Genomic DNA, 24,150 nt, shown 5'->3' with positions numbered 1-24,150 from the left:
TGGATCCTTTGGATAATAACTTCAAATAATGCTGCAATCATAAATATGAATACATTGCTATAATTTTATGTATTGAGAACTGATTAATTTATCTTCCCTTCAGTGGACTGTATTTCCAAACATTAACAATGTTTTTTCTCATGTTTTTACCTTGAAATGAGGATGACAGCCTTTGCAGAAGAGTTGAGCACGTAGTGTCCATAGACCTTAAACGTGAAGGGATCCCTTTGCAATCAGTATGAGAGAGCAAAACCACAGCTTCCACTGAGAGAGGAGAGGTGTCAAGTTTGTATTTTTGGTTTGTTTATTGTGGGCTTCTGATTCCTCCACCTTCTCCCTTGCTGTGGTTTACTGTGGCTGCTGTTGCTGCCCGTTTTCCCCATGATCTGGGGAACATGCAGCCACATTTCAGGTTAGACAAACTCAGGATGTACCAAAACTCTGAAGGTTGTGGTTGCTAATGCCACTTTTGACCAAATGAAAAGATCCAAGTTGTAAAAGTAGGCATCCCTCTTGGATGCTTGACCAAAGCCTGTGTGTCCTTGTCTCCTGGACAAGGAGAAAAATTAGATTATTGTAATGGTTGTCATTTTCCTGTTAATTGTTAATCAGAGATAAGCTATGTGCAGTGTCACTAAATGTGCTACTTTGATATTCAAGAAGAGAGATCCAGGTTTTGTTTGGCCATTGTATTACTAGAGAATAATGAAGCTGAATTTTGATTGACTTTTTGCAAGCTCTCAATGGAAAGACAAATATGGCAAGCAATTATGTCTCAGTTTAAACTTTGTGTCTTTCAATATAGATGCTATTAGTCATTTTCTGTAAAGAACATGGATGTATTATAGTCTTCAATTTTTGTTCTAAAATGAAATTTTAGAACATTTTTCTGTAAACAAAGCAATGTAATAAGCCTTTATATGAAAGGCAGGAATGCAACAATATGTGTGTTTTCCCTGCCTTTGCAAATGCCTTGCAGAGTAGCATGTCCTGATATTTTGTTGACTTTGGGGAAAAGTGTTTTTCACAGAGATTAGAAAAAAATACTGTGCTTACTATAATACTCTCATGAGATTGCTGGAAGGACAACAAAGCTTTCTCAGGATCCTTTATCTGAAAAATAAATCTGTGCAGACAAATAATTTCAGTGGCAGATGTCCATTGCTAAGCTTTATAAATTAAGGGCAGTTCTGTGTGAGGATTCTCTATATTCAGTCTTCCACTTGTTGTAGTCAATAATTTTTATCAACAACAAATTGTGGCTTCTATCTCTGTTTATCAGTAGATTAAAATTCTATTTCCTCTACTGAAAAATAAATATTTTACTTTTATTAAATAACTGAATCAGTACTTCTCTCTGTTTATTTTCTGCTATTACCTTATCATTAGAAATTGCTGGATTTCTTAATTACAAATGCTTTTACCATGGTAACTATAATATACAGGCTTATTAACATTAAATGAAAAAATTCCCTGTGATTTTTTTCCTGTTTGTTTGTTTTTGTTTGGAGGTGGTTTTTTTGGTTTTTCCTTTGGGAAACAGCATTTTAGAAAGTATGGAATCAGATTTTGCATGGATTGGCTTGCTCTGTTCCCACAGCAGAGGGAACTAATGGAAATACTTAATTCTTTGCTTTCTGGCAGAACTCCCTATCAATTTACAGCCTTGTGTGTGCATGAAAATCCCCAAAGCATCTTCAATGTGACTCAGAATGAGTTCCTTTAAATGTTGTTGTGCCTTTCATTGACTCTCCCTCGTTTTCTTTTTTCCTTTTCTTCTTTTTTTAAAATATATGAATGATGATACAGTGAGGAAAGTCTGAAAGGTTTTTGGTGCTAGGTCTGTTTTTTTAAGGACTAGGAAAATGTTCTGGGTTATTCCTGACTAGGAAATTTCAAGTCAATTCTTGCTTTTCTTTTGCTTGAAAATATCAGAAGTGTGAAATGACTTGTGATGGAAGCTGTGCTGCTGTGTCTGAGCCTGTTAGAAACATTGAGGGTGAAATCTCTCTGGAGTTGGAAGTTTATTAGCTTTCATCTCAGGATATACACTTTGAGTACAACTGTGCTCATTTTAGGTTGTCACTGTGGAAAAACAGTGATTTGGCATGGCCCCAAACTCATTTTTGGGCCAATGGGCAATAAGATCCAATCCTGTCTTATTTCCATCTTCTGTATCTGAAAAACTGTGATTTGCTTTGCAAAATGCTGTGGCAGTAAATGGATGAAAGAGTAAAAAAATGTAGATTTACATATTTAAATGACTTAGTTCTGAAAGTAGATTAGATGATTTGTTAAGCTTTACCAAATATTTACAAGAAAAAAAGTAAACATCAAGAGATCAGATTAAAGAGTCTTAATACAAATATTCTACATATTAGGATATTGTAAAAAATATAAATATTCTAAAAATGTTGTGCCGATGATGTCTCAGCTGAAGCAATGTTCCCAGTCTAGGGTACCATATTTTAAACAAAGTGTAAAAGAACTGAAAAGGCTCCAGGGAATGCAGGAAGAGAAAAAATTTTGGAGAATGTAGTCTTGCAGGAAAAATTTGAAACAGCTTGGTTTATTTAGTTCAGGACAGAGAAGAATGAACACAGCCTAATAATGATATGAAGTACTTAGCAGTTAAAAAAAAAAAGGAAAGAAAAGACAGACAGTAATTGATTGTTTTCAATATCTGCTAGATTTAGATTAAGACTGAGATACTTAATTTTCTCTAGACATGAAAGTAACGCAGATGTAGGAATGAGCTCTAATATTTAGGTTGCAATTATTACAAAGTAGATAAGAGCAAGGGTTACATGACTCCTGCCACAGAGCCCATTACTCAGTCGAGGCTGTTACTGGGACAGCTACACAGCTTGGTCTCAGAATCTGTCTGTTGGAAGGAGAGGGCAGATCTCCAAATGCCACGACACAACTTCCCCTTGCCCTTATTGCAGATTGTTCCATGGCCTTTTTCCTCCATACTATACAAAAATGCTGATTTCTGCACTGGCTACCTGGACAGCTCTTTATCCCTGTCACTGAGGACAGTTAGGGGATGCATGAGATGTCTGTCACAAATAGCCTAAAATGTATTTTATCCATTCTTGGAAAAGGTGAATGGAGTTCCTGATCTCTCTTGATTGCCTTAAAATAATTTCAAAGAACCATTAAAATAACTACCTCTGCACTGACAAAATATTTGTGGAATTCTAACCTTATGATATTCAAATAGTTTTGGCTCTGATTTCCTCTGATGGCGAAAGAGCTCTGCAGAGAGCAAGGATGGAGCCTTGAGTGAATCCAGCTGAATGTTCCCTCTGAGAGGGAGGACGTGTAAACATGCAGCTACATTATCCTCCTGCTGAAGGGCAGCACTGTGGTGGGAGCTGCATCTGCAGCATGGCATTTGCAAAATGGAGCACTTGTGTGAGGATTTGGGAATAAATGCCTTCAGAAAAGTCTGTAGCAAGCTTGTAAGCCAGCAGGATAACAGGCAGTGTCTTCAGGTATGCTCTGTGTACTCTTTTTGGGGCTTGTATCCAAAGCACTGTGGCATTTCTTCCTTCAGCATTTTCTCAGCTCTCTTCTTTCTTCCCTACTAAGTAATTAAAAAATTATATGTAATAGGTAACAAGGTGCTTCCTATTTTCTAAGTTAGGAAATGAGGATAATGTTTATTTGCTGCTTTCTGGGGCAAACTGGAAAGTTGAAAATGCATTTTTGGAAATGGTTTTAACACATTTATGTTATCAGTGGCTGTGCACAGAGTAGCTGGTTTGAAAACTGCTTGTCAGTTGTATACATCTTGAATTGAATAGTAATTTGTACTCTCTAAGGTAGTACAAATGTAACTAATTGAACTAAGATAGATGGCTATTTTCTGTTTTTCTTTGCAGAACATCACTCCTGTCAGCCACTGACTGTATGTGTATCCTAGGTCATGTTTTGGTATAACTGCATCAAGAGTTAGTAAAGGATAGTGAAATACTTTAATCTCACTGTATCAAGGTTTCATGATCTCAAACACTCAGCCCTAAATAGTGGCTTTGGAATATATACACACAAAGTAAACACATTCTGTTGTTCTATATAAAGTCTTAGTGGATATTCCAAACAATAATATACTTGCATTTTTAAAAAGTATAAAAAAAATAAAGATAGAATATAACCCCAGTAATTAGTATTAAGACAATGCTATTGAGATTCCAGGCTTTTCAACTGCAGTGAGAGCTTTATTTTCAAGAAGCCATTGACAGAGGCACCTCAAGCCATGGAGCTCTCGAATGGCTCCTTTTCCTCAGGCGTCCCGTGCTGCCTGACGGGGCCCAGCTGCTCCTTGTGGTACCGGGCCGTGATGGCGGCGTAGGCACAGCCATAGACGGCGGCTGCCAGCATCATCAGGCACACCACGCCGCACACCACGCCCGTGATCACCACGGTGGCGATGGCGTGCCGCAGGCTGACGGGCCTGGCCCGGGCCTTGGGCTCGCAGCCGCCGCGGCCGCCGTCGCCCGGCTCGCCGTGAGGGCCGTGCTTGGGCCAGCCCCGCTGCTCCGAGCTGGGCCACTGATGGCTGCTGGCCGGCGGCACCGGGGCTGCCCTCAGAGCACAGGCCCCAAAGAGCTCGTAGGGAACCTTCAGGAGGTCCTTCCCCTTCCGAACGCCTGGCGCTGAGCAGATAATGCCATCGCTGATTCCTCCTGAAACAACAAAACAATGGTCTCGGTATTTGGTTATGGAATCAGGACGACCCTCTCCTCCCCGCAAGATGAGGAGGAATTCATTTCTATATAATGAATCCATCTTATCAAATGGCTAATTAATTACTTTATTGTACTATATTATTCTATATTACATTGCACATGTTACAGTACATCTAAACTGAATCTGCCAAGCACTCAGCTCTGCACACAACTGCACAGAATCTCGTGACTGTCGGCCAACAGTCCCGACACACACATTTGGCCCTGATAGAAAAACAAAACACCAAGGAAACAAAATGCCATCACTTTGGGTAAACCGTCTCCCTATTGCATTCTACTTCAGCACAAACACAGGCACAGCAAATGATAAGAATTGGTTTTCCTTTCTCTGAGGTTCAGAGCACGTGAATCCCAGAAATATTCTTGGGAAGAATTATGCCTTGCTTTTCTCTGTGAAGAGAAATGCGGCTACATTTCACAGCTGCTGAATCACTTTAATGTAAAATTAATGTAAACATGAGGTAAATTTACCATCAGTTTCAACTTCCTGCTTTAAAGATTGATGTATGTTTTAAAGATGTATGTATGTTTTGTTCAATTAGGTCAGTGGTGAGATTATTATGCTGCAAAACTCACATAAGAGAGCATTTTCAAGAAGCAGGTCATCAGGAATTAGGTTATCTGCATTTTTATGGATGTACGTGTAAAAAAACCCGTGGTGGTAGAAAAATAAGAGCTGTCATAGATAAACAAAGTATTGTTAACTGCAAATTCATTTTGCTCAACTTCTGACCACTGCTAATTTTTATGGTGCTAAAGGAAAACAAGGTATTTAAAAAATATTTCCCACTTGATTGAAATATTGCATGAAATTGCCATTGTTCTGACATCATGTGTTAACTGTAACAGGGCAAAGAGAAAGTTCATTAAGTTGTATGTACCCATGAGGGATGTTTTGAAGCAAGGCTTGTGGTAAGAGAATATACACAAGTATAAAGGAGTTTAATCAATCTATTACCCTGCTCAAATCCTAAATTTCATGATTGCTGAGAGCCAACTTCCCCAAGGAGGTTGTTAGTACAATGGGGAGAGAATTAGGAATCCACAGTCCTGGTAAATCATGTGCTTGTTCCTCACTGTGTAGAAGAGAATACACCAAACGTAGCCCAGTCAGGGCACAGGGCTTTAGGGGTGTGGTGTGTCAAGGAGTCCACAAGGCCAAAATCAATGTTGACATATTTTTTAAAAATTAGCTAATCAAATCAACTGAATTTTCTTTCTCTTCTCTAGCCAAAATAATTCACCTTTCAGCTAAAGCCAGGCACAGAAATTTTCATCCTGAAAAGACTTTGAGAAAGTAGTGAATACAGATGGAGCCAAACTGAAATCTGGAGACTACTCCACAAATAATGTTGATATTCCAGGACAGATTTGAGCATAGCAGGTCTCTTGGTCTTTAATGGTGAAACCTGAAGCATGGTTCCAGACATCTTCAATGTGTTAGATTGAATATGGATGAAGATAAACCTCCAAATCCTTCAACTCTTATCCTTTTGTGGTTTTAAGTAACTGAATATGTGTGCTTGGCACAGAACCCTGGTGTTCCTCTTGAACTGAAGCATTCTCTATAATTTCCTGTGAGTATTCATGAAATGTCAATTGCCCAGGATGGATTTAGCTAAAAAATACTCAAATATTCTGGACTTACATTGCTTTGTTATGACAGACAAGAAATATCTGCAGAGCCCCTGTGAAGTTTCATCCCATGTGTGTCATATAAGTAGTGGGAAACATTATTGTGTAATGTAACTAATTTTTCTTCATGTGATTCAGACAAGTAATTTTAGAGAAATACAAACACAGAAGAGAACATAACACTTGGGCTTCCCTTAAAGCTTGTTGCTAAAATTAATTTGTATGTTCCATGTCACTTCATTTAATTAATCTCTACAGTGTTCAGAAAGATGTGGAAGGACATCACTGAATTTCTAGACAACATTGTTTTTGGAAATAAATGATAATATTTATGCTGCTGGCAGAGTAATTAAGATAATCTGATGCGTTTATGTTGGATAATTTCATTCTTCTGCACAGAGAAGGCAATCCCTGCTGAATTTCCAGCATAATAGACTAAAGCCCTGTGATAAAGTAATATTTTATCTATTCAAAATATGAAGATTTTATTGCTGAGAGAAATTTGCCTTTTGTCTTTTCTAAAAATGTCTTCACTGGAAGACCTCTGCAGTAGTAATTGTGTCCCTGCATGGCCAGGATGGGTTTCCAGCTGGCCTGCAGAGCTCTGATCCCTGCAAAAGGCAGTCCCTCAGTCTCAGGCCACAGGGGCCACCTCCACAGCTCCTGTGCTGCAGCAAGCTCCACACCACTCTGGTACAGAGACAGGCAATCGCTGCTTTGGTCACATGCAAGCATCAAAGCTGATTTAGAAAAAAAGAAAATTGTCCTGCTGTTCTGAGTTCTCAGTCTGAACATACCTCCTGGGAGAAATAAATTAATTTCTTCTTACACTTAATTCCTTTAGAATTAAATCATGTTATCTTTTTCACAGCATAACTCATGAATCTATTTAAAAGCAGGTGTGACCAAAATACTGCCACTACTATTTATAAACTTCACTTTTCCCTGTGTGATGCCATGGCACATTTCTGTCTGGAAATTGCCAATGAATTGAGTTCCTCTTCTGGTTGACAACAAATTAGGAAGTCATACTAGGTATTTGTAAAATATTAAAGAACTACTAAGTCAAAATTGATAGAAAAAGTAGAATCCTGGGTTCTCTAAAGTTTGCTCAGTACTGATATCTGTCTTGATGTTTGCCATCATGCAACAGGTAAAAAGCCTTAAAACAGTAGTTTGGTTTCCAGCAAAAATATATTGGTAGAATTAAAACAAGTGTATGTGCACAAGTATACTTGTTTTATATTTAGAAATGTCTATATCTGAATTGACACTCTACAGAACACACCTGCACCTGCTCTGTGGGTGTGTGTGCATCCTTGCTCTTTCTCTGGGCATATACTAATACAAAGTCCCTCTCTGATTCTAATTTGCATTCTGACCTATGCATGAGAATATAGCTAAGTGTGTTTATTTGAGAAAGCGGCCTACAGTGTGGGGTAAATTTTTAAGCCATAGAACTGAAGATCAGTTAGATTGTGCTCAAATGTTCTCATGTACACTCCATGTAATGAGAAAAATTCCTTACCTCTGTATAGAAAACTCTCCAGCCACAGTTTCATGCCAAAGATATTACAATTGCATTGCCAGGGATTATCTTTGAAGAGAACCACTTTCAGGTTTGGAAGTGACTCCAGCAGAATTCTTTCCATTTTCTGAAGTTTGTTATGCTTCACAGAGAGCAATGTTATATTCCCTGTGCTGTTTCCAAATGTCTCAGGCAATCGAATAATGCTGTTGGATGACAAGTCCAGTTCCTTTAGGTGTGGGAGGAAACTGAAAGTCTTGTTTTCTATGTAGTGAATCAAATTTCTGGTTAGGTTTAAAACCTGTAGATACCTCAGTTTTTGGAAAGCACCAAGTGCCACACTTGAGATAGAATTATTAGACAAGTCCAAGATTTTGAGTAAGGGCGTTGCAGTGAATGCGTTTTGGTTGATTCTCCAGATACGGTTGTTCTGCAACTGTAGTATCTGAATTTCAGGAGGTAAACGGGCAGGAATTTCAGTAAATCCTCTGTTCTTGCAGTCTGCAGTCTTTGAGGCTCTGTGGCAGAGGCATTTTTCAGGGCAGCTGTGAGCTGTGTGTGCCAACAAGGTGACACTCCAAATCAAAAGCCAGTTACCTGTATCACAAGTGAAAGAGGATGTAAAATTAGTTTAAAATGTTTGTCTTTAGGCAATACACAGGCCATAAACACAGCCAGAAGGTATACAGTCCCATAATAAACAATAATGTAGATACCACAGAGTGCATTACTTTTACAATACATAGGTAAATTACACATAGTGTTGAAATACTTCTATAATGCAGAATGAAGATAATGCTACCATGATCTTAAAATAAAGTACTTCCCATGGTTTCTTCTTAAGTACAAATGGTTTTCAAGAGGATTTGCCATCAGCAGAGCAGTGATGTTTGAAGGGAATGTGACAGTTTCTTCTAAAATTATTAAATTGAAATGTCTCTCTTTCTGTGTTAGGAACAACTGTAAGACATCTTGTGTCAGAAGAATTATAAGCAAAACTTCTATTTTTCATTGGTTTTACTAATATCACTGCCTGGATGAATTGAGTCAATGTACCATTAAAAGAATTACAAGCTTCAAAGACATAGCTATAAAAACTATTAGCAGTACTTTTTCAGCAATTCAGATTCTGTAAGTTTCTCCTTTAAAATATCCATTTATCCTTTTTGCTTTAATTCCCTTCTCTGAATGCCCCTGTACTTCCCATAGATACAGGTTTCTACACTGTCACCAGATATTTGTCAATAAGCTTCTGAAAATATAAATTAGTTAAGAGGACTACTTAGCAATATTCATATTTATAATTATCTGCTACTCCCTGATATTCAGGAGGTTTTTAACTGAAAAAACAAATAAATTCCCTTTTATGTCTTGCTAATGATCTTAACTTTGAAAACAGGGTACTTAAAGCTATGCTTGGATGTATTTAATAAAACATTAAAAAAACTCAGTATAGAATAATTAGATTTTCTTTGACTAAAGAAAGTTAGAATGATGAATCCTTTTCTAACATTGTTTTTGAGATGCTTCAAATAATTTTTACTATTTACTGTTTCAAAATGAAAACATTTTGGTTAGTTGCTACTTGAAACCTTTTAAAAATAAATTAATTGCTGTTTCTTGACTTACAGAGATCAAATTTGAATTACTAACAGGGAATACCATATTGATGAAATAATGTAGTATTATTATAGTAAGAAATATGGTAAATATATAAATGAAAGTTGTATTTTGAGACTACAGTTTAAGGAACAAATTACTCATTAATTTTCTCTCAGAAATGAAATATTTATATTAAAATTATACACAATCTTCTGCAATACTGAATTCTGCATCATAAAATTCACTTGACAGAATCCAGCATTCCTGCATGCAAGGTAAACAATACTTTCAGTTCATGACACTGTTCTGCCACAGATGGCTTCAGAAACACACCTTCCAGTGTAGAGGTAAAATAAACTCTTGCTTGGCAAGGAAATGCTTTGCAAACAGAAAAATTGCATTATTAATCTGAATGCTTCAGGATCTCACCTTTCATTCTGCTCTGCTTGTTCTTCCCCTGGTGGAAGATTCAGTCCAGGTTTCTGATGAAGAACAGTGACAGACACTGCTCTGATTCCCACTTCAAATCTGTAACGTGCTCATCCAGTTTCCTTCCTTGAGGATGTTTTAGGTGGTGTCTGTGACTTGTCTAGAAGTGCAACTATTTCTACTCAATTACTCTATCAGCCTTTGGTTTTTTTCTTAATCACATTCTCCCCTCTCCCCCCTTTATGGTTCTCAGGGACTTATTCTGCCTGTTAATCAGACAACAAGCCATGCAAGCAGTGTCTGTCCAGCTCTGACTGAACAGCTGTAATGTACAAATAATGACCTGATAAGCTCACCTCTTCAGTTTGTTTAATCTCCATCAAAAGCAAAGCACAAAAAATAAAGCTGCCTTTTTAATATCCAGTATAGATTCTGAATTCTGGTGGGTTATTAGCCAGGCTGTGTCAATTTTCGCAAGATCTGAACATGGATTCTCATTATCCTGGGCTGTGACTAGAGGCAGTGGAGTGTATAATATCACTACAAATAGTCCTGTGGGTTGATGACATGGTTTTGACAGTGCCCTTGTTTGCTCTTTTAAGCTTACTCATCTGACATCCATTAGTTGTGCTGACAGGATTTTATGGCTTGGGAATGCAGGACCAGTGGCTCCTTCCATAAAAATGGCACACATCCTGGTATAGTCACCATGAACATTGAACAAGTTAATTTATTTTCAAAGATATTGGAAAGACGTAGCAGATGATACTAAAATTGTACTTTATGTGTGGTGCCTTGGCTTGTTTCTTTGTTATTTCTTCAGTAGAACTCCTACTGTGCCATCTACACCAATGAAAGGATTAATGACTTGTGACTGTGATGGAACTCAGAGGTGTTGAAAGGCATGAGAGATCTCATGTAAAATTGAGTCTTTCCAGGCCATATGATCCCTCCATCTATGAGCTGTCCTATGGAGAGGGAAGCTGTGCAATCAAAACATTTCAGACCTATAATCCAGCTTTCTTGGGTACAAATTCTGCTTTTAGGTGCTTTTGAAAAGATCACATAATGCTCACTTTCCAGGTCAAAATTTATATGATGTAGGCAATTATCTAAGAAGGAGTACTAAAAAAAATCAGATCATAAGATCCAAACTGGTGTTGAAATCAGGGTCTTTACCAGAAGTTGTCCAGGATCCTGTCTAGTTGAGACTTCCATATTTCCAGCAACAGATTCTATCACTTTTCAAGGCAAGCTTTTCCAATGTGTAACTCAGAATCAATAATTTTTTCTTGCATCCAGTGAGAGTTTTCCTTGGAGCAGCTTGTGTCCCTCCCCTCTTGTTCTGTCACTATGAAGAGAGTAACCCCATCTTTTCCATGGGTACTTTTGGTTTCCCAAAGCCTGTGCTGAGCTCTGTGTCCCCCTGGCTCAGGGGCAGGGCTATGCCCTTCAGTGTGCTGTGCCTTGCTCAGTTGTTTCTGACACCAGCCAAGATACCAAAAGGAGCAGTGGGTACATGGGAACAGTGAAGGAGAGCATAGGCAAATCCTCATTCTGTAAAGTAAATAATGATTGTTCATCTTGGGGATCCCAGGATTCCTGCTGTGAGTAGCAGCCCTTGCTATCCTTGACATTCTTGATGGATGGCACCTTGTCCTGATGTGAGGTGAAGCTTGGGATTTACTGTGGGGGAACACTACAGACATAGATAACCTGTACCACAGTCATCCTGGTTAACCCCAACTTCACAAAAAAGGGGAGGGAAGCTTATAGATCAAGTGTACTGTACTTTAGATTAATGCCAGGTTAATGCAAAAAACTTTTTTAACTTTTGTAGCATGATACATTTATTTGCTATTTCTAAGACCTGTCTTAAAAAATACCCATGAATCATTTTAGTGAAGGACAATTAAATGCAAAAAGGTCTGTTATAAAATAGCATCTTCCTCAGAAGTTGTACCCATGTTAGCTATGGATACTCTTACAAAGGATAAAGTTAGGTCAGGTACTTTTTCTTGAGATGACATCCCACTCTCCTTGCATTAACTCATCCCTTGTATCAGTGGCAGCTCTTTTCATGACTTTTGATTAATGTTGCAGGAGGTAATAGCTATTACATTATTGGTTTTTGTGTGATAAGGTGCTCTTAAATTCTCTTTGGTATCTATAATTTTATTTAGCTTATGAATTCTAAGGGTTTCTTTTTTAAGTTATTTTTCCATCTTAACTAATATTTGCTGACCAGATGGGTATAGAAGTTCCCACTGCAGTTCATTTCATGTAACAGTGGGCTTAAGGAATGTCTCTTAACTGCTTTCCTATTTTAGGTAAGTCTTTGCAACTATAATTGTATTATTTTTAGTACGCACCATATTACAGAGATGTTCACAGGACAAGGTCACAGAAAGTTAAGCCCTGTGGGAGGTTCAGTTCCAGCAATAATGCAGAGGTTGTTTTATTTACTTGGAATCACGGTATAAGAAGTTACTACTTTTTAAAAAAATCTTCTTGCTGGGTTCAGATTTGGAAACATATGATTAAATCTGTCAATTTGCTTTTCATGTAGATGTGGCTATTTTTTCCTTATATTGAGAACTCTGAATGAACATATTTTGTAAACAGAAGTTTCCCCAACCTATAATCCATGTCCTATTCCCATTTATTAGGAATGAAACTTTGGTTGTGACAGAGAAGTCTGATGTGGTGAAAATTATAGTTGTGTCACAGGTAGAGATTTGCCAGAAACAGGACAACCATGAAACCTACTCTTACTTCTGGCCTTTTGAACCACCAGCAGGATTCTTTTCAGTTGTCTGATGTGGTACAGCAAGTGTTATTGCAGCCTCTTAAATTAGCCTGTGCCTTGTTGTAGCAAGGTATGTTTCCCATTGCAGAGGGCAAGCGAGCCCCGTGAGCCAATATCTGATCCTGCTGGCTGAGGGGGCAGCTCTGTCTCTGCTTTGCCAGCAAACTCTTTGTTGCAGCAATTACTGCCATCTGCTTTAAAGGAGCCCTATGTGTAAGAATCATCTCTTTTACAGAAGAACATTACGGTAATTAAACTCTAGCAGAAAGGAAACAATTTAAATATTTCAGATATTTAAAAGTTACAGGATTTGGATTCCATTGCATTGTATATTGAGTCCAGGCAGACACAATTATATTAAAAAATGTTCCCAAGGCCACAGCAGACAATTCCTATACATTCTCTTTATTAGATTTATTTTCCTTATGCTTTTGAGTGGGAAGGAATTAAAACTGAGATACTTTCAGGGAAATGGCATGTGCTTTCTCTTTACTAATGTGTGTCTCAGACTGGTAAAACAGCTAAGCTCTTGCTCATGACCCTAAATGAAACTTTGGGTAAATGCAAACCCCTCTTCGTTTTGGTTCAGGACAAAGAAAAAAATTGTATTTGTTGGTGAAACAGCCCATACCTTTATTGTTAAAATTCTTCCCCTTTGACTGGCACTTGAAAAAATACAGTAGTACATGACGGAGAGAGGTTGTGCCCTTTCCCATGAGTCAGAACAACATGCAAAGGTGACAGGGCAAAAGAAACCTGGCAGTTCCTCATGCTTTTTATTCTACAAGGGCATTCCTTGTACTCTGAGAGCTCAGGACTCTCTCAAATATTTCCTGGCAAAGTACTAGGTTTTCAAAAGTTGACAAAACTTAGAGGAAGGCCCTGGATCCCATTTCTACTTGCTTTTCACAACAGAAGTATAAGCCAATGGATACAAAACTGAATTTGGCTCAAGGAAGATTTATACCTTAAAAATCAGGCCATATTTTCCAGAGAGGTAGGGTTTTGGATTTCTTCAGACATCCTTTGTTCTTCAGCATAAGGGGGAGGAATATCAGCTAGATTTTAACAATGTCAAATGCTGGTTATGACGCAGCATAAGGAGACACCATGATTTCTTTGTGTCTGAAATGCTGTGAGTTTGGTGTTATTTGATAGTGTCCCTTTCAGGTGGCAAGAAGTGTTGTGCAGCTCTAGAAACAAGAAACCAGGCAGATAGTTGTGATTTTGTACTGGGGAAGAGCCCAGTTTTTCCTTTCCAGTGGCTTGTTTTACCTTACTTTGATACATCTGGTACTTGTTTATACAGTGAGTAATTAATCTATGAAATGCATTGTTGAAAGTTATCCTTGGGCCAGAAGATTAGTAGGATTCATATATAATCTTGAGCCATAGTTACCTCATGGGAAAAAAAAAATAATTTAGAAGGGATATAAACTTTCACTCTTGAGGGCTTTAATCAACCACTAATGACACAACTTATGGAGAAAAACCTTTCCCTGTGGGCAGTTTTTTTCCATAATTATTATTTATGGGAATTTTTACACCTTCCTCTGACACCTCTAGGAGAGGCCAGAGTTTGAGATGCAGCTGGGATGGGGTGGCTGGGCAGCCTGGCAGGGGCAGGGAGCTGCTGTGTCCTGGGCACCAGGACTGCCAGGCTGAGCACCTTCTCTGTGTAGGTCTGAACTCTGCTTTTCCTCACATTGCACTTCTGACCTGGACAGGAAAAAATCTCTCAATATTCATATCCAGGTCTTTGTCACCAGCTCTATTCATAATCTGTGAACAACTGTTTGGGTCAGTCCTTTGCAGTTTTTCCCCTTTCCCCTTTCCCCTTTCCCCTTCCCCTTCCCCTTCCCTTTTCAATCCACTGGGTAGTGCAGTCATTGGTTTGTTATGGTATTATAACTCTAATATCATGCTCTTAGAAATTAATATGGCTTGTAGTCTTTTCCCATAGCTAAATGAGAAGAAATATATGAAGGTGAGAAGGGTTTAGCTGAAAAATGCTGAAACACCAGACTTTAAGTGTGCTTTGGTAGAAAAATGACCAGGATGGATGCAAGGCCTTCAGAATGAGGAGAAGCACAGGGAATAAAGATGCTGGGCCTCTTTACCTTAATTGCAAGTTAGATGAAGTTGCAGCAAGGGGCAGATTAAGTGTCAGCAGAGTATTTGTTCCATTACAAATAGCAACAGGGGGTGCAGATTCAATTTTCAATCATTTCCTGACTAATGTCAACCACCTGTTATACATGCTGAGCATCCATAGATAGAATGTATCTCCAGTAAAAGTAAATTAATGAACTCACTGTGCCATTACTGCAAATAGAAAATAATATTGCTTGACATCAAGCTAAGAGAAATGAAAGAAATAAAACTGGCAAGAAAAAAACACATGCAAAAATAAGTACAGGTGTACTTTTTGTTTCATCTTGACATTTTAGATGCTTTTTGTCCTCTCTAAAACAATAGCAAGGTCACTTGCTATTTTTCTAGATAGCTTATTCTTCATCAAAGTGTTTTCTAAGCTTTTGCTTAGTGATTTTGTTTCCTTTTTATATTTAATGAGAATTTCTGTTCATGGTCATGGCTCACCCTGGACTCAAACTTAAGACCAGGATATAAATCTCCTGTGCATTCTGAGTGGTTGATTTACTAGGGCAGCTTTTGTAAGAATTGGAAGGATTTTTTGAACAACATCTGTAAAAAGGTTTTGAAATGTTCACAGTGTATGAAGAAATATTTTAAAGTGCAGTAAATGCTTCTTATGCTGCTGCTCACCAATTGTGCTAGAAAGGAGAACTCATACTTCCTTGATTCCTTTTGTGCTTTTAAGGCAAATTGTAGTAGTTCAGTAAAACTCACTGTTAATGTTGGGAACTCCTGTGTTTATGGGCTCACAGGACTCTTTTTGCCCTAGCAGTCACTTGAACACAGCAGCTTACAGAAGTGGGGATGATATTTGCTGCAGTAAAAAGTCAAATAGTTAAACCTCTCTAATTCTTGCAACACTTTGGAAATATCCACAGGAGACTTTTTTTGTTTTTCATTAATTTAGCAAGGTCCTAAATAACCTGACATGAGAATGATGCAGCTGATAAGCATTTAATCAGCAGTGAAATGTAAGAGTTCCATTGGATTGGGACTGATGAGCTCGGTGGCTTTGGATTCAAGCTGGGATGGAACATTTCCACTGGATGATGTTTCCCTGCAAGGGAAAAGGAAACTGTAACTCCTGAAAGGATCTCAGTTGCCTTGCAGCAGGTGAAGTGTCAAGGACCAGCTCCTTTGAAAGGTCCCTGTTCCCAGCCTGTCCCTCTGCAGTGTGCAGCAGCTGTGGCCAGCAGAGCTCTGGGCAGGATCCATGGGCGGCACTCACTCTGTCCCTGTTTGCTGCTCTCACAAGCACAGCAGGGATATTGTGCATTTTCCCAAATGGCTCCAGTGAACAGAATGAGGCAGATGCCTTTACCTGCTGCCACTGCTCCCCATTTCAACAGCAGATAAATGTTCCAAGGCAGTGCAGTTTGCTGCTGTTCCAGTTTCCTTCTTCTCTCTGCACTTCTGCCATCCCTGCTGCTTGAACTGCTGCAGCTGCAGGCACCAACAGAGCTCTGAAAACATCATAGAGATCCCATAGCACGCTGTTATCCTTTCCTCACCCTCTTCTTTTTAGTCTGTCAGCAGGTTTTAAACACCAAGGATGTTTTTAAAATACGCTTTTTTCTCCACAGAATGTTTTAAATGAAGTAACAGGGTAAGTGAGGTGTATGGATAGACTTCTCATGAGTCAAGTTTAGTTAGTTCTGCTGTTTTCAGACAGCATAAATCCCTGGGAAACTTAGCTAGTATACAGGGTAATGATGCTTCTGTTTAGAATTTGTAAAATAATAGTAAAATAGTGTACTGAGAAGACTTTTGTTTAAAAAAATAAAAAGAAAATACTCTTTCAGAGGGCATTTTATTAATGAGAATTACAATACTGGAAAATCTGTTATAGATTAGTGAAGAACAGTAACAGTGTATCCAAATGGAACTGGTTGGATAATTAAATTCATTTAATAGGTACTGAAATTTAAACCTCTTGATCCCTCTGACGTAAACATAACTCTTAAAAGTCATGGAACTTGATTCTAAAAGTGTAATGTGGGAGAGAAACACTGGGACAATGAGTACAGATTTCAGATACCCTGGGAGGAAATGTATTCAGGAGTTAAACAATAGACATTTAAATTAAAAGGAAAAAAAAAGAACAAAAAAAAAGAACAGCCCCCAAAAGTGTAGCTATGAAACATAAATGCCTCTGTAGAACAGCACAATCTCTGGCAAGTCCTGCCAAGAGTCCTTCCTTTGAGCAGAGCTTTCAGGGTTTTGTGTTCTCCATTCTGGAAGGGGCTTCACGTTCTCATCCTGAGCTGGGCATCCCACAACCCCCACAGACCCCAGTGAGCCCTCAGCAGTGCTCAACACCTTCCAGGCAGAAGCCCCAGCTGAATTTGCACCCATCAGGCTACTTATTAACAAGATAAGCTATTTTGTATGATAAATCCTTAGTTTAATGTATAATCAGATATCTCCCTTTCAGAAACCTTCCTGATTTATTTCAAAGCTATTACATTAAGGAGGATTACATTTGGTGCCCATTATATTGATTTCCCTCAAAACTCACAATTTATACTTCTAAAATATGCCTTAAGACTGTATTGACAGCTAAATCCTGCTAATCATCAGTATATAAATTATAATAGACTACTTGTTGAGGCATCTGGATAGCAGTTTATGTGAAGTATGGTCCATTTGTACTTTTATTGTGAAAGTCATGTCAGCACTTACACTATTTCCAGGAGTCCATAACTCACCCAGAGAAGTTCACTTATGATCATGACTTGGCACACAGGTCTTGGGCAATGCTGAAATTTTATTAAAAAACTTTAAAAGTGTGTCAGTGCCTTCTAATTTTATCAGTCTCAACATTTTTAAAAGCCTTATTTCTTTGGAGTTTTTTCTTGAAGTATCAATTAAAAACACTTATTAGTTTTGTATTTGGTCATAAGTTGGTCAATATATTGTTCTTTTTATTTTGTGGCTTTAAAGAGGTGATTTCATCTTTTTCTAATGAAGAAAATAAGCTGTTGGCTAATTTTCAGCAATATGAAAACACCTCTTAATACACCAGATCAGCCCTAAGCAACCATTTCTGCTGGCACTTAGGCAGGCTTATGTAGCAATTCTGAAAATGGTGATTTCTTATTTTTCCTGAAATCTGGTAAGACAAGTAAATAGACAGCTATCATTCCACCCCTGTTTTCTTGGCCTCTTGGATGGCATTAGCTGTTTTCCAGATCATGGGCATGAATTTCTACACAATAAATAAAGCAAAAGATAAATTATTTTCCCCAATACTGGGGGAAACTTATTTCCCCAATACACGTTATTGCTGAGAGGTATAGTTAACACTTCTTGGCCATGTTTCAAAATTGTGGCAATAAAATGTTCTTATGAAATAAATTTAAGTAAATTTGAAAATGTTCAGATTATAGCCAGTGTTAATCCATAGTTTTAGAAACTGACTTTCAAGTGAGGTATTTGTAATCTACTGAACACATCTTGAAAGATGGTGTTTCTTTTTATTTAAGACATAAAAAGTAGGAGAATACGAAAGAGAAGAAAATTTATATTTCAGTATACTGGGAAATCTCAGTGTTGTTAGTCTGAGATTGCTTTCTATTCCTGATGTGGTTTAAACCTCCAGTTCAGGAGATTCCAAGAATGCCAGTTTATAGCTCTAATGCTAACTCCTCTTTTGCTGAACCAAGATGCAACTGTGTTCTCTTCTACACATATATTTAATAAAAATACATTTTTGATCCAAAAACGAAAAAAGCGGGCACGCAAATCTGCTTTTGCAAATACTCTTCATGGAAAAGTTTAAAATCTGTCTTTTGCTGTTACTGTTTTTTTTTTAATTGTTCAGTAAAAGACACAAACTAAATCAGGTTGCAAATCCACCACTGTTATTTTTGAACTTGCAACTGCAGAATACCATGGTACTACTCAATTTCAAACACATAAAGATATGTGCATTTAATCTTTTGGACACAGAAATTTTTTTGTCCTTTTCTAAACCTGTAGATTATCACCATGTGGTTAAACAGCAAAAACATGGTTAAAGTAGTGATCTTGGGAAAATAAAAGCATGAGAACTATTCTGGAGCATTACAGTAAACATTTGATTTCTGAATCATCCAGTAGATATGGTGTTGAAAGGCTGGAGATTTTTATTCATTATGGGGTCCTTCTGATGTATTATTTGACTTCAAGTAAAATGACTCATATTTTCAGCAATTCAAAGTAATTTGCTAATCACAGGATAGCACAAACAGTTTGTAGAGATTATCACTATTCTTGTTGTCATGACTCAGTAAATAAGAGGTCCAAGACTTATTTCCAAATGATGTGGTTTGATAAAATGTCAGTGTTTGCTCATTCAGTGTCCCAGGCCTGGTTTGACTAATGAGATTCTGTATAGACCTTGTATGGACACAAATGCCCTGGTGCCAGCAGCAGACAGGGAGTGGTTGGTGCTCAGTGTGTTCTGTAGGCAGGAAATGTTGGCTTGGGTCAGATCTCTCCCCCTGGAGGGGGGACTGGACAGAGAACTCATGAGTTCACTTTGCTGTGGATGCCATTATATTTATCTTCAATGTCTCCAAAGTATTCTGTGTCTGGCAGCAGGACAGCTTGTACCCATTCTGCTATGGCAGGATTGCAGTTTGGGAGGGGGAAATGACTTTGGAAACCATGATAGAAGCTTTGCCCATGTCTGAGATCAGCCTTCTCACAATGCTGAGAAATGTAGAAACAATTTTTTTTTTGTTAACCTGTTGAGGTGGTAGCCAGAATCAAGCCTGCAATTAAAACATGATCAAGGTTTGAATGTGTTGTGTTCAAGTCACAAGTGGAAGCAGAAAGTCTAACATATCCTAAGAGAATCTGGTCACAGGATATTCAGATAAACATCCCAGTTTCTGGCTCTTTGTCTGGACTTTGAGCCTCTTAGGGTTCCTTAATTGCCAGCTTGAAACTACAGCCTTTTGGCTGAGATGGAAAGGTAACCTGGCTGTGCTGCTCTGAGCTAGGACCTCAGCTGTGAGAAGTAAAGCTTTTCCTGAGAACTTGACAAGTCCTGGATCTTCCCTTAAGATTTGTAAAAGTGCTTACAAACCCATACTGTTCCTATTTTTCGTTTCAGTCATGGGTAGTACTCAAATAGCAAGAAAACCCTATAAAACTAAAAAATGGTTAGGGAGTTATAAAAATACTCTCACTGCTTCATTATTTTAGCATTACTGTGGTCAGATTTCAATCTTCACATGCTTCCTATACTGTTGGAATTCAGAATTATTTGTCAGAGCAGTGGCTGTGCTAGGAGATGCTGGAAGAAAGTTGAAGGCTCATAGGAATTCATAAAAGCTCTGCCACCAGCAGAGATTCCTCTGTGATGATTCTTGCCTTGTTTCTGCAGGCTGCTGAAACTTCCTGAGGCTAAAAGTAGTACTACTCAGTTTTCTTTTCTTTTTTTTTCTTTTTCTCTTTTTTGGGCTTCCTTTCTACTTTTCTTTTGATAATGCAATGAGCCAGGTGTCAGTAGGTGTCAGGTACTTTCTAAAAGTCACAGGGAGGATGCTCCAGATATCAGACAGGGCTGAGCTGTGCCTTGCCTCACCCTTTTCCACCTAAGCCCCTCCTTTATGCTGTCACTTTACTCCTTGCATTCCTCAGGAACAAGGCACCTCCCTGTCCAGCAAGTGTAAATTTGCATGCCCAGGGGTTACCTTCCTCCAGGCTTATGACAGGTTTGTTTTAGGGTGTTTTGGTTTTTTTAAAAAGTTACAGGTGGATTCTCAAGTACGTCCCTTGAGCTTTGCTCCTGGTACACAAAGCTGATCCTGGGGGAAGTGAGCAGATTTCTGTGGGAGCCTTTGTCACAGTGTTGGCAGAACATCAGCTGCTCTCCTGTAAAGTTTGGGATGCAGGATGATTGTCTCAATGCTGATTTACAGATAACCTCTTTCCCTCCAACATCCCCTCTGAAGAATCCTGAAAAGGCAATGAACTTCCAGCCACCAGTGTCTATATTTTTTTATGTTTACACTCAATTTATATCCTTTTTGAGTTTCCTCCTTGCTCCTGCTGCTACTTCATTAGTCCTGCAGAAGGAAGATGTGTGTCAGGGAGTCAGAGGGAGTCTGGTTTTTGATGATGTTCACAGACTGCCCTCCACAGTTCACTTTCTCAGGGCTTGGCTGCAAACCAAGCCCTTCAGCTTTCCCTGGTGCTTTGAGTTTGGATGAACTTCAGCCTCGCAGCAATCATCAATCTGCTCCCCTTTCAGCTTGGCCTCCCAGCAGCTTCCCAGCATCTCCTCCCCTTCTGCTCCAGCTTGGCCTCCAGGAAGCACCATTTCCTACTGCCTTCCTCTGCCTTGGTTGTCTCCATGCACACATCATCTTCCACCACTAATTCTAAAAACCTTCTGAAGAAAGCATCAGGCTTGAGGCTCCTGAGTAAAGAGGCAGAAGTTCTCTCATTCAAGGAGAATTCACTCATTTACATCCTGCACCACAATAGCTCTGATGAAGGAAGTAGTTTTTGTGTTGCTAAGTCTTATGTGGTCAAAACTGTCTCACATAAAAAAAAACCCAATAATTAAATAGGACTTAAAAATGACTCTCAGTCATTCCACTTACTTGATGACAAAAAGATAAAGATAAGATACCATAAATAATGCAAGATTTTTTTCACAGCTTATTGTTTAGAATCCAAAACTAGGTGATAGTTTGCACTTTGAGATATTTTGTGCCTGACATTATATCAGGCTCTATAGCTCAAACAGACATGGAAAAGGTAGGTGCACATTTACATGGATTTCAAATAATTTAATAATAAAATATTTGTAAAGTATTAAATAATTTTGGAGTGCTTAAGTAAATATGCAATAGACATATCATGGAGTAAACCAGAAGGTTCCATGTTGAGAAACAACAAAGGAAGTTGTAAAAACATTAGAAATTGTCCCTGAGTGAAATAATAAACTATTAGAAAACCACCACACAACAAAACAACACATTGCAAAGGAGAGTTTCTGAAAAATAATAACATCTTATCCAAATGCATAACAGATACCTTATTTTTGCTGAGATAGGAACCATGCTTTATCATAAGAAAAACAGAAGAAGGTGTAAAAATGCTCAATAGTTCAGCCCATTTTTGGTCAATCTGGCTCTTTTATCACAGGCTACCCATAACAGCTCACTATGAGCTCACACCTGGCTGGTGTCACCACCCAGGACTGAGATTGCCTGATGCTTTCAGGCATAAGCTTGTGTTTTTGTATATTAAAAAATAGCCAGACTTAAACTGTTAGGCTGGTTTTTGTTGTTGTTGGTTTTGGGGTGTTTACATCAGAGGCAGTCATTCCAGGTAATAAAATTAATACATTTTTCAAGTTATAATATAATTCTGAAGATCTTCTCTTTGAAGAGAGGAACTGAAAACAATGAGTAGGGGTGAGAAGAGGAAAGTGTAGATAAAAGGGGAGAGATCACTGAGAGGGAAGTTGAGCATGTGTGGAGTTTGGAAAGGTGAAACTGCATTTTACTGTGCAAGTAAAAATGAACCTGGGAGCAGAAGCAGCCTGAGAAGTGCCCAGTTCACAAGTCCTTGTTAACATTTTAATATATCCTGCATATGGCAAGGAATGACTGCCACTGGGAGTACAGCTATGTTGGGTGATAGTGAAGCATAACTATGTTACTTATTACATAACTATATTATTGTCTATAACAATGTCTACATAACTGTGTTATAGAGAGGTCTTGTTGGAATATCTCTAATTTGTTAGCTAAGACTTCCTGCAATTGAGGGGAGAAAAATATCTAGATTTTATTTTTAACTATTCTAAATAAAACACCTATGTCTTCAAGGTTTTTTATCATCTTCAGTGATAGGTGGGAGTCTTCCATTAATCTGTATTGGCTGTTCTTGATAGTTATGGTGTTTATTTCTCAGGATTGTGCATTAGGCTGTAGAGTCAGTTTCTCCTTCTTTGCCTGAGCTAAATGCTGAGGATGGATTTTAAACTGAAACAGATTTAGATTGTAAATAGAAGGGAAATCAACTTTTTAAAAACTATTTAAGTGTGTTCTGGAATATTTCACATGTAGTTATTAGATATTTTAAAAGATGATAATCAGTTAATACTATAACAGAGAAAGAAGATAGTTTTAAATAGTCTAAGCTCAATACACAAAGGTGATACAGATTGAAAAATAATCCTGCTACAAGTCTGTGTCCAACATTTCTTATTTTGAAGCCAAGTTAAACCTCATTTAAGATAATTCCATCGGAAATAGGAGGCCAAAATGCCCTTAAGATTTTAGGCATCTTTTATGTATGAGAGAGACTCTTAATCTCTACTGTATTCTGTGGGAAAAGGAATGGAGACCTCAAGATATTTTTGTAACCTTGCTGATCTAGTGCTTATATACAGTGTTACAGTGTATAGGTATTTCAGAGAATGGAAATCCCTTTAGCTTTTGCTACTTTTTCCTATAATCATGTATTTGGAATCCATTTGTCAGGTTTGTAGGGAGACTCAGCTCCTCTCTTGCCTGAAATAAATGTAATCTATTTTCCTCTCGTATTTTAAATAGGAAATTATTCTTTTTCCTTAGAACCTAAGAAGGATTCTAATTCTTTGCACAGAAGTAATTTGCTAAGGAAGGATTTCCTTATCCGCCTGTCTATTTGCTTAACCAAGAAGATTGAAAGGAACACAAGCAATCCTGATCTATTCTCAGTAGTTATTTGTTTTGCTTCATGTTTGCCTTGATACTAAGCAGCCCTGAGCCATGCAGCATTTGAGCACTTCCCAGTACTTCCATCTGAAAGCAACCCACTGAGAGAGTGAAATATTACCTTCAGCCATGGAATCGATGCACAAGGAAATTACTTATTTAACAATAATTATCACTGAGCCAAGAATTTAACTTTGTCCTTCTCAACCATCTGTTATTTCATAGGGTCTGCACTACAAAAATAGGAGACACTTTATTAAACAGAGAGAAGAAATCTCAGGGAGTTAAATAACTGTTTCTGTAGGCAGAATTAAAGGTTTTTATTTGCATCACCTAAGTAAATTTGCTGATGTGACTAAAACAAAAGATTGGATTTGCAATATTTGTTTGAAATGATACATTTTGTTACATAACACAAACTACCCCTCTCTCAGCTGCCATCCATTGTTCTCCTGCCTGCCCTCAGCTCCAGCCCACCCTTCTCTGTCACACTGGAGAAAAGGCAGCAGTGAACACAAAACTCCT

The 24,150-nt window shown here is 38.2% G+C and overlaps 2 protein-coding genes across 5 annotated transcripts in view; one reads left to right on the top strand and one right to left on the bottom strand.

Moving 5' to 3' along the window:
• Positions 1 to 24,150, top strand: part of CACNA2D3 (calcium voltage-gated channel auxiliary subunit alpha2delta 3) — a 385,811-nt gene that overhangs the window by 316,233 nt on the left and 45,428 nt on the right. The gene's annotated exons all lie outside the window — the stretch shown is intronic.
• On the bottom strand, positions 3,840 to 23,756 carry LRTM1 (leucine rich repeats and transmembrane domains 1). The gene is made up of 4 exons (XM_071439225.1): positions 23,747 to 23,756; positions 8,222 to 8,517; positions 7,921 to 8,149; positions 3,840 to 4,694 (listed from the first exon to the last, which is right to left on the bottom strand). The coding sequence occupies exons 1-4, from the start codon at positions 23,754 to 23,756 to the stop codon at positions 4,258 to 4,260; spliced, it is 972 nt and encodes a 323-aa protein (XP_071295326.1). The 3' UTR covers positions 3,840 to 4,257.

The sequence above is a fragment of the Agelaius tricolor genome, unplaced genomic scaffold, assembly GCF_023055355.1.
Source record: "Agelaius tricolor isolate 1412-34295 unplaced genomic scaffold, bAgeTri1.0.p SCAF_14, whole genome shotgun sequence".
In the NCBI taxonomy this organism is placed as follows: Eukaryota; Metazoa; Chordata; class Aves; order Passeriformes; family Icteridae; genus Agelaius; species Agelaius tricolor.
This window is presented reverse-complemented; position numbering and strand designations above follow the sequence as displayed.

Coding starts and splice junctions, on each gene's coding strand:
- LRTM1 (XM_071439225.1), bottom strand. Junction 8,150..8,221: donor AAAAACTGAGGTATCTACAG/GTTTTAAACCTA, acceptor CCACACCTAAAG/GAACTGGACTTGTCATCCAA. Junction 4,695..7,920: donor GGAGAGTTTTCTATACAGAG/GTAAGGAATTTT, acceptor TTGTTGTTTCAG/GAGGAATCAGCGATGGCATT.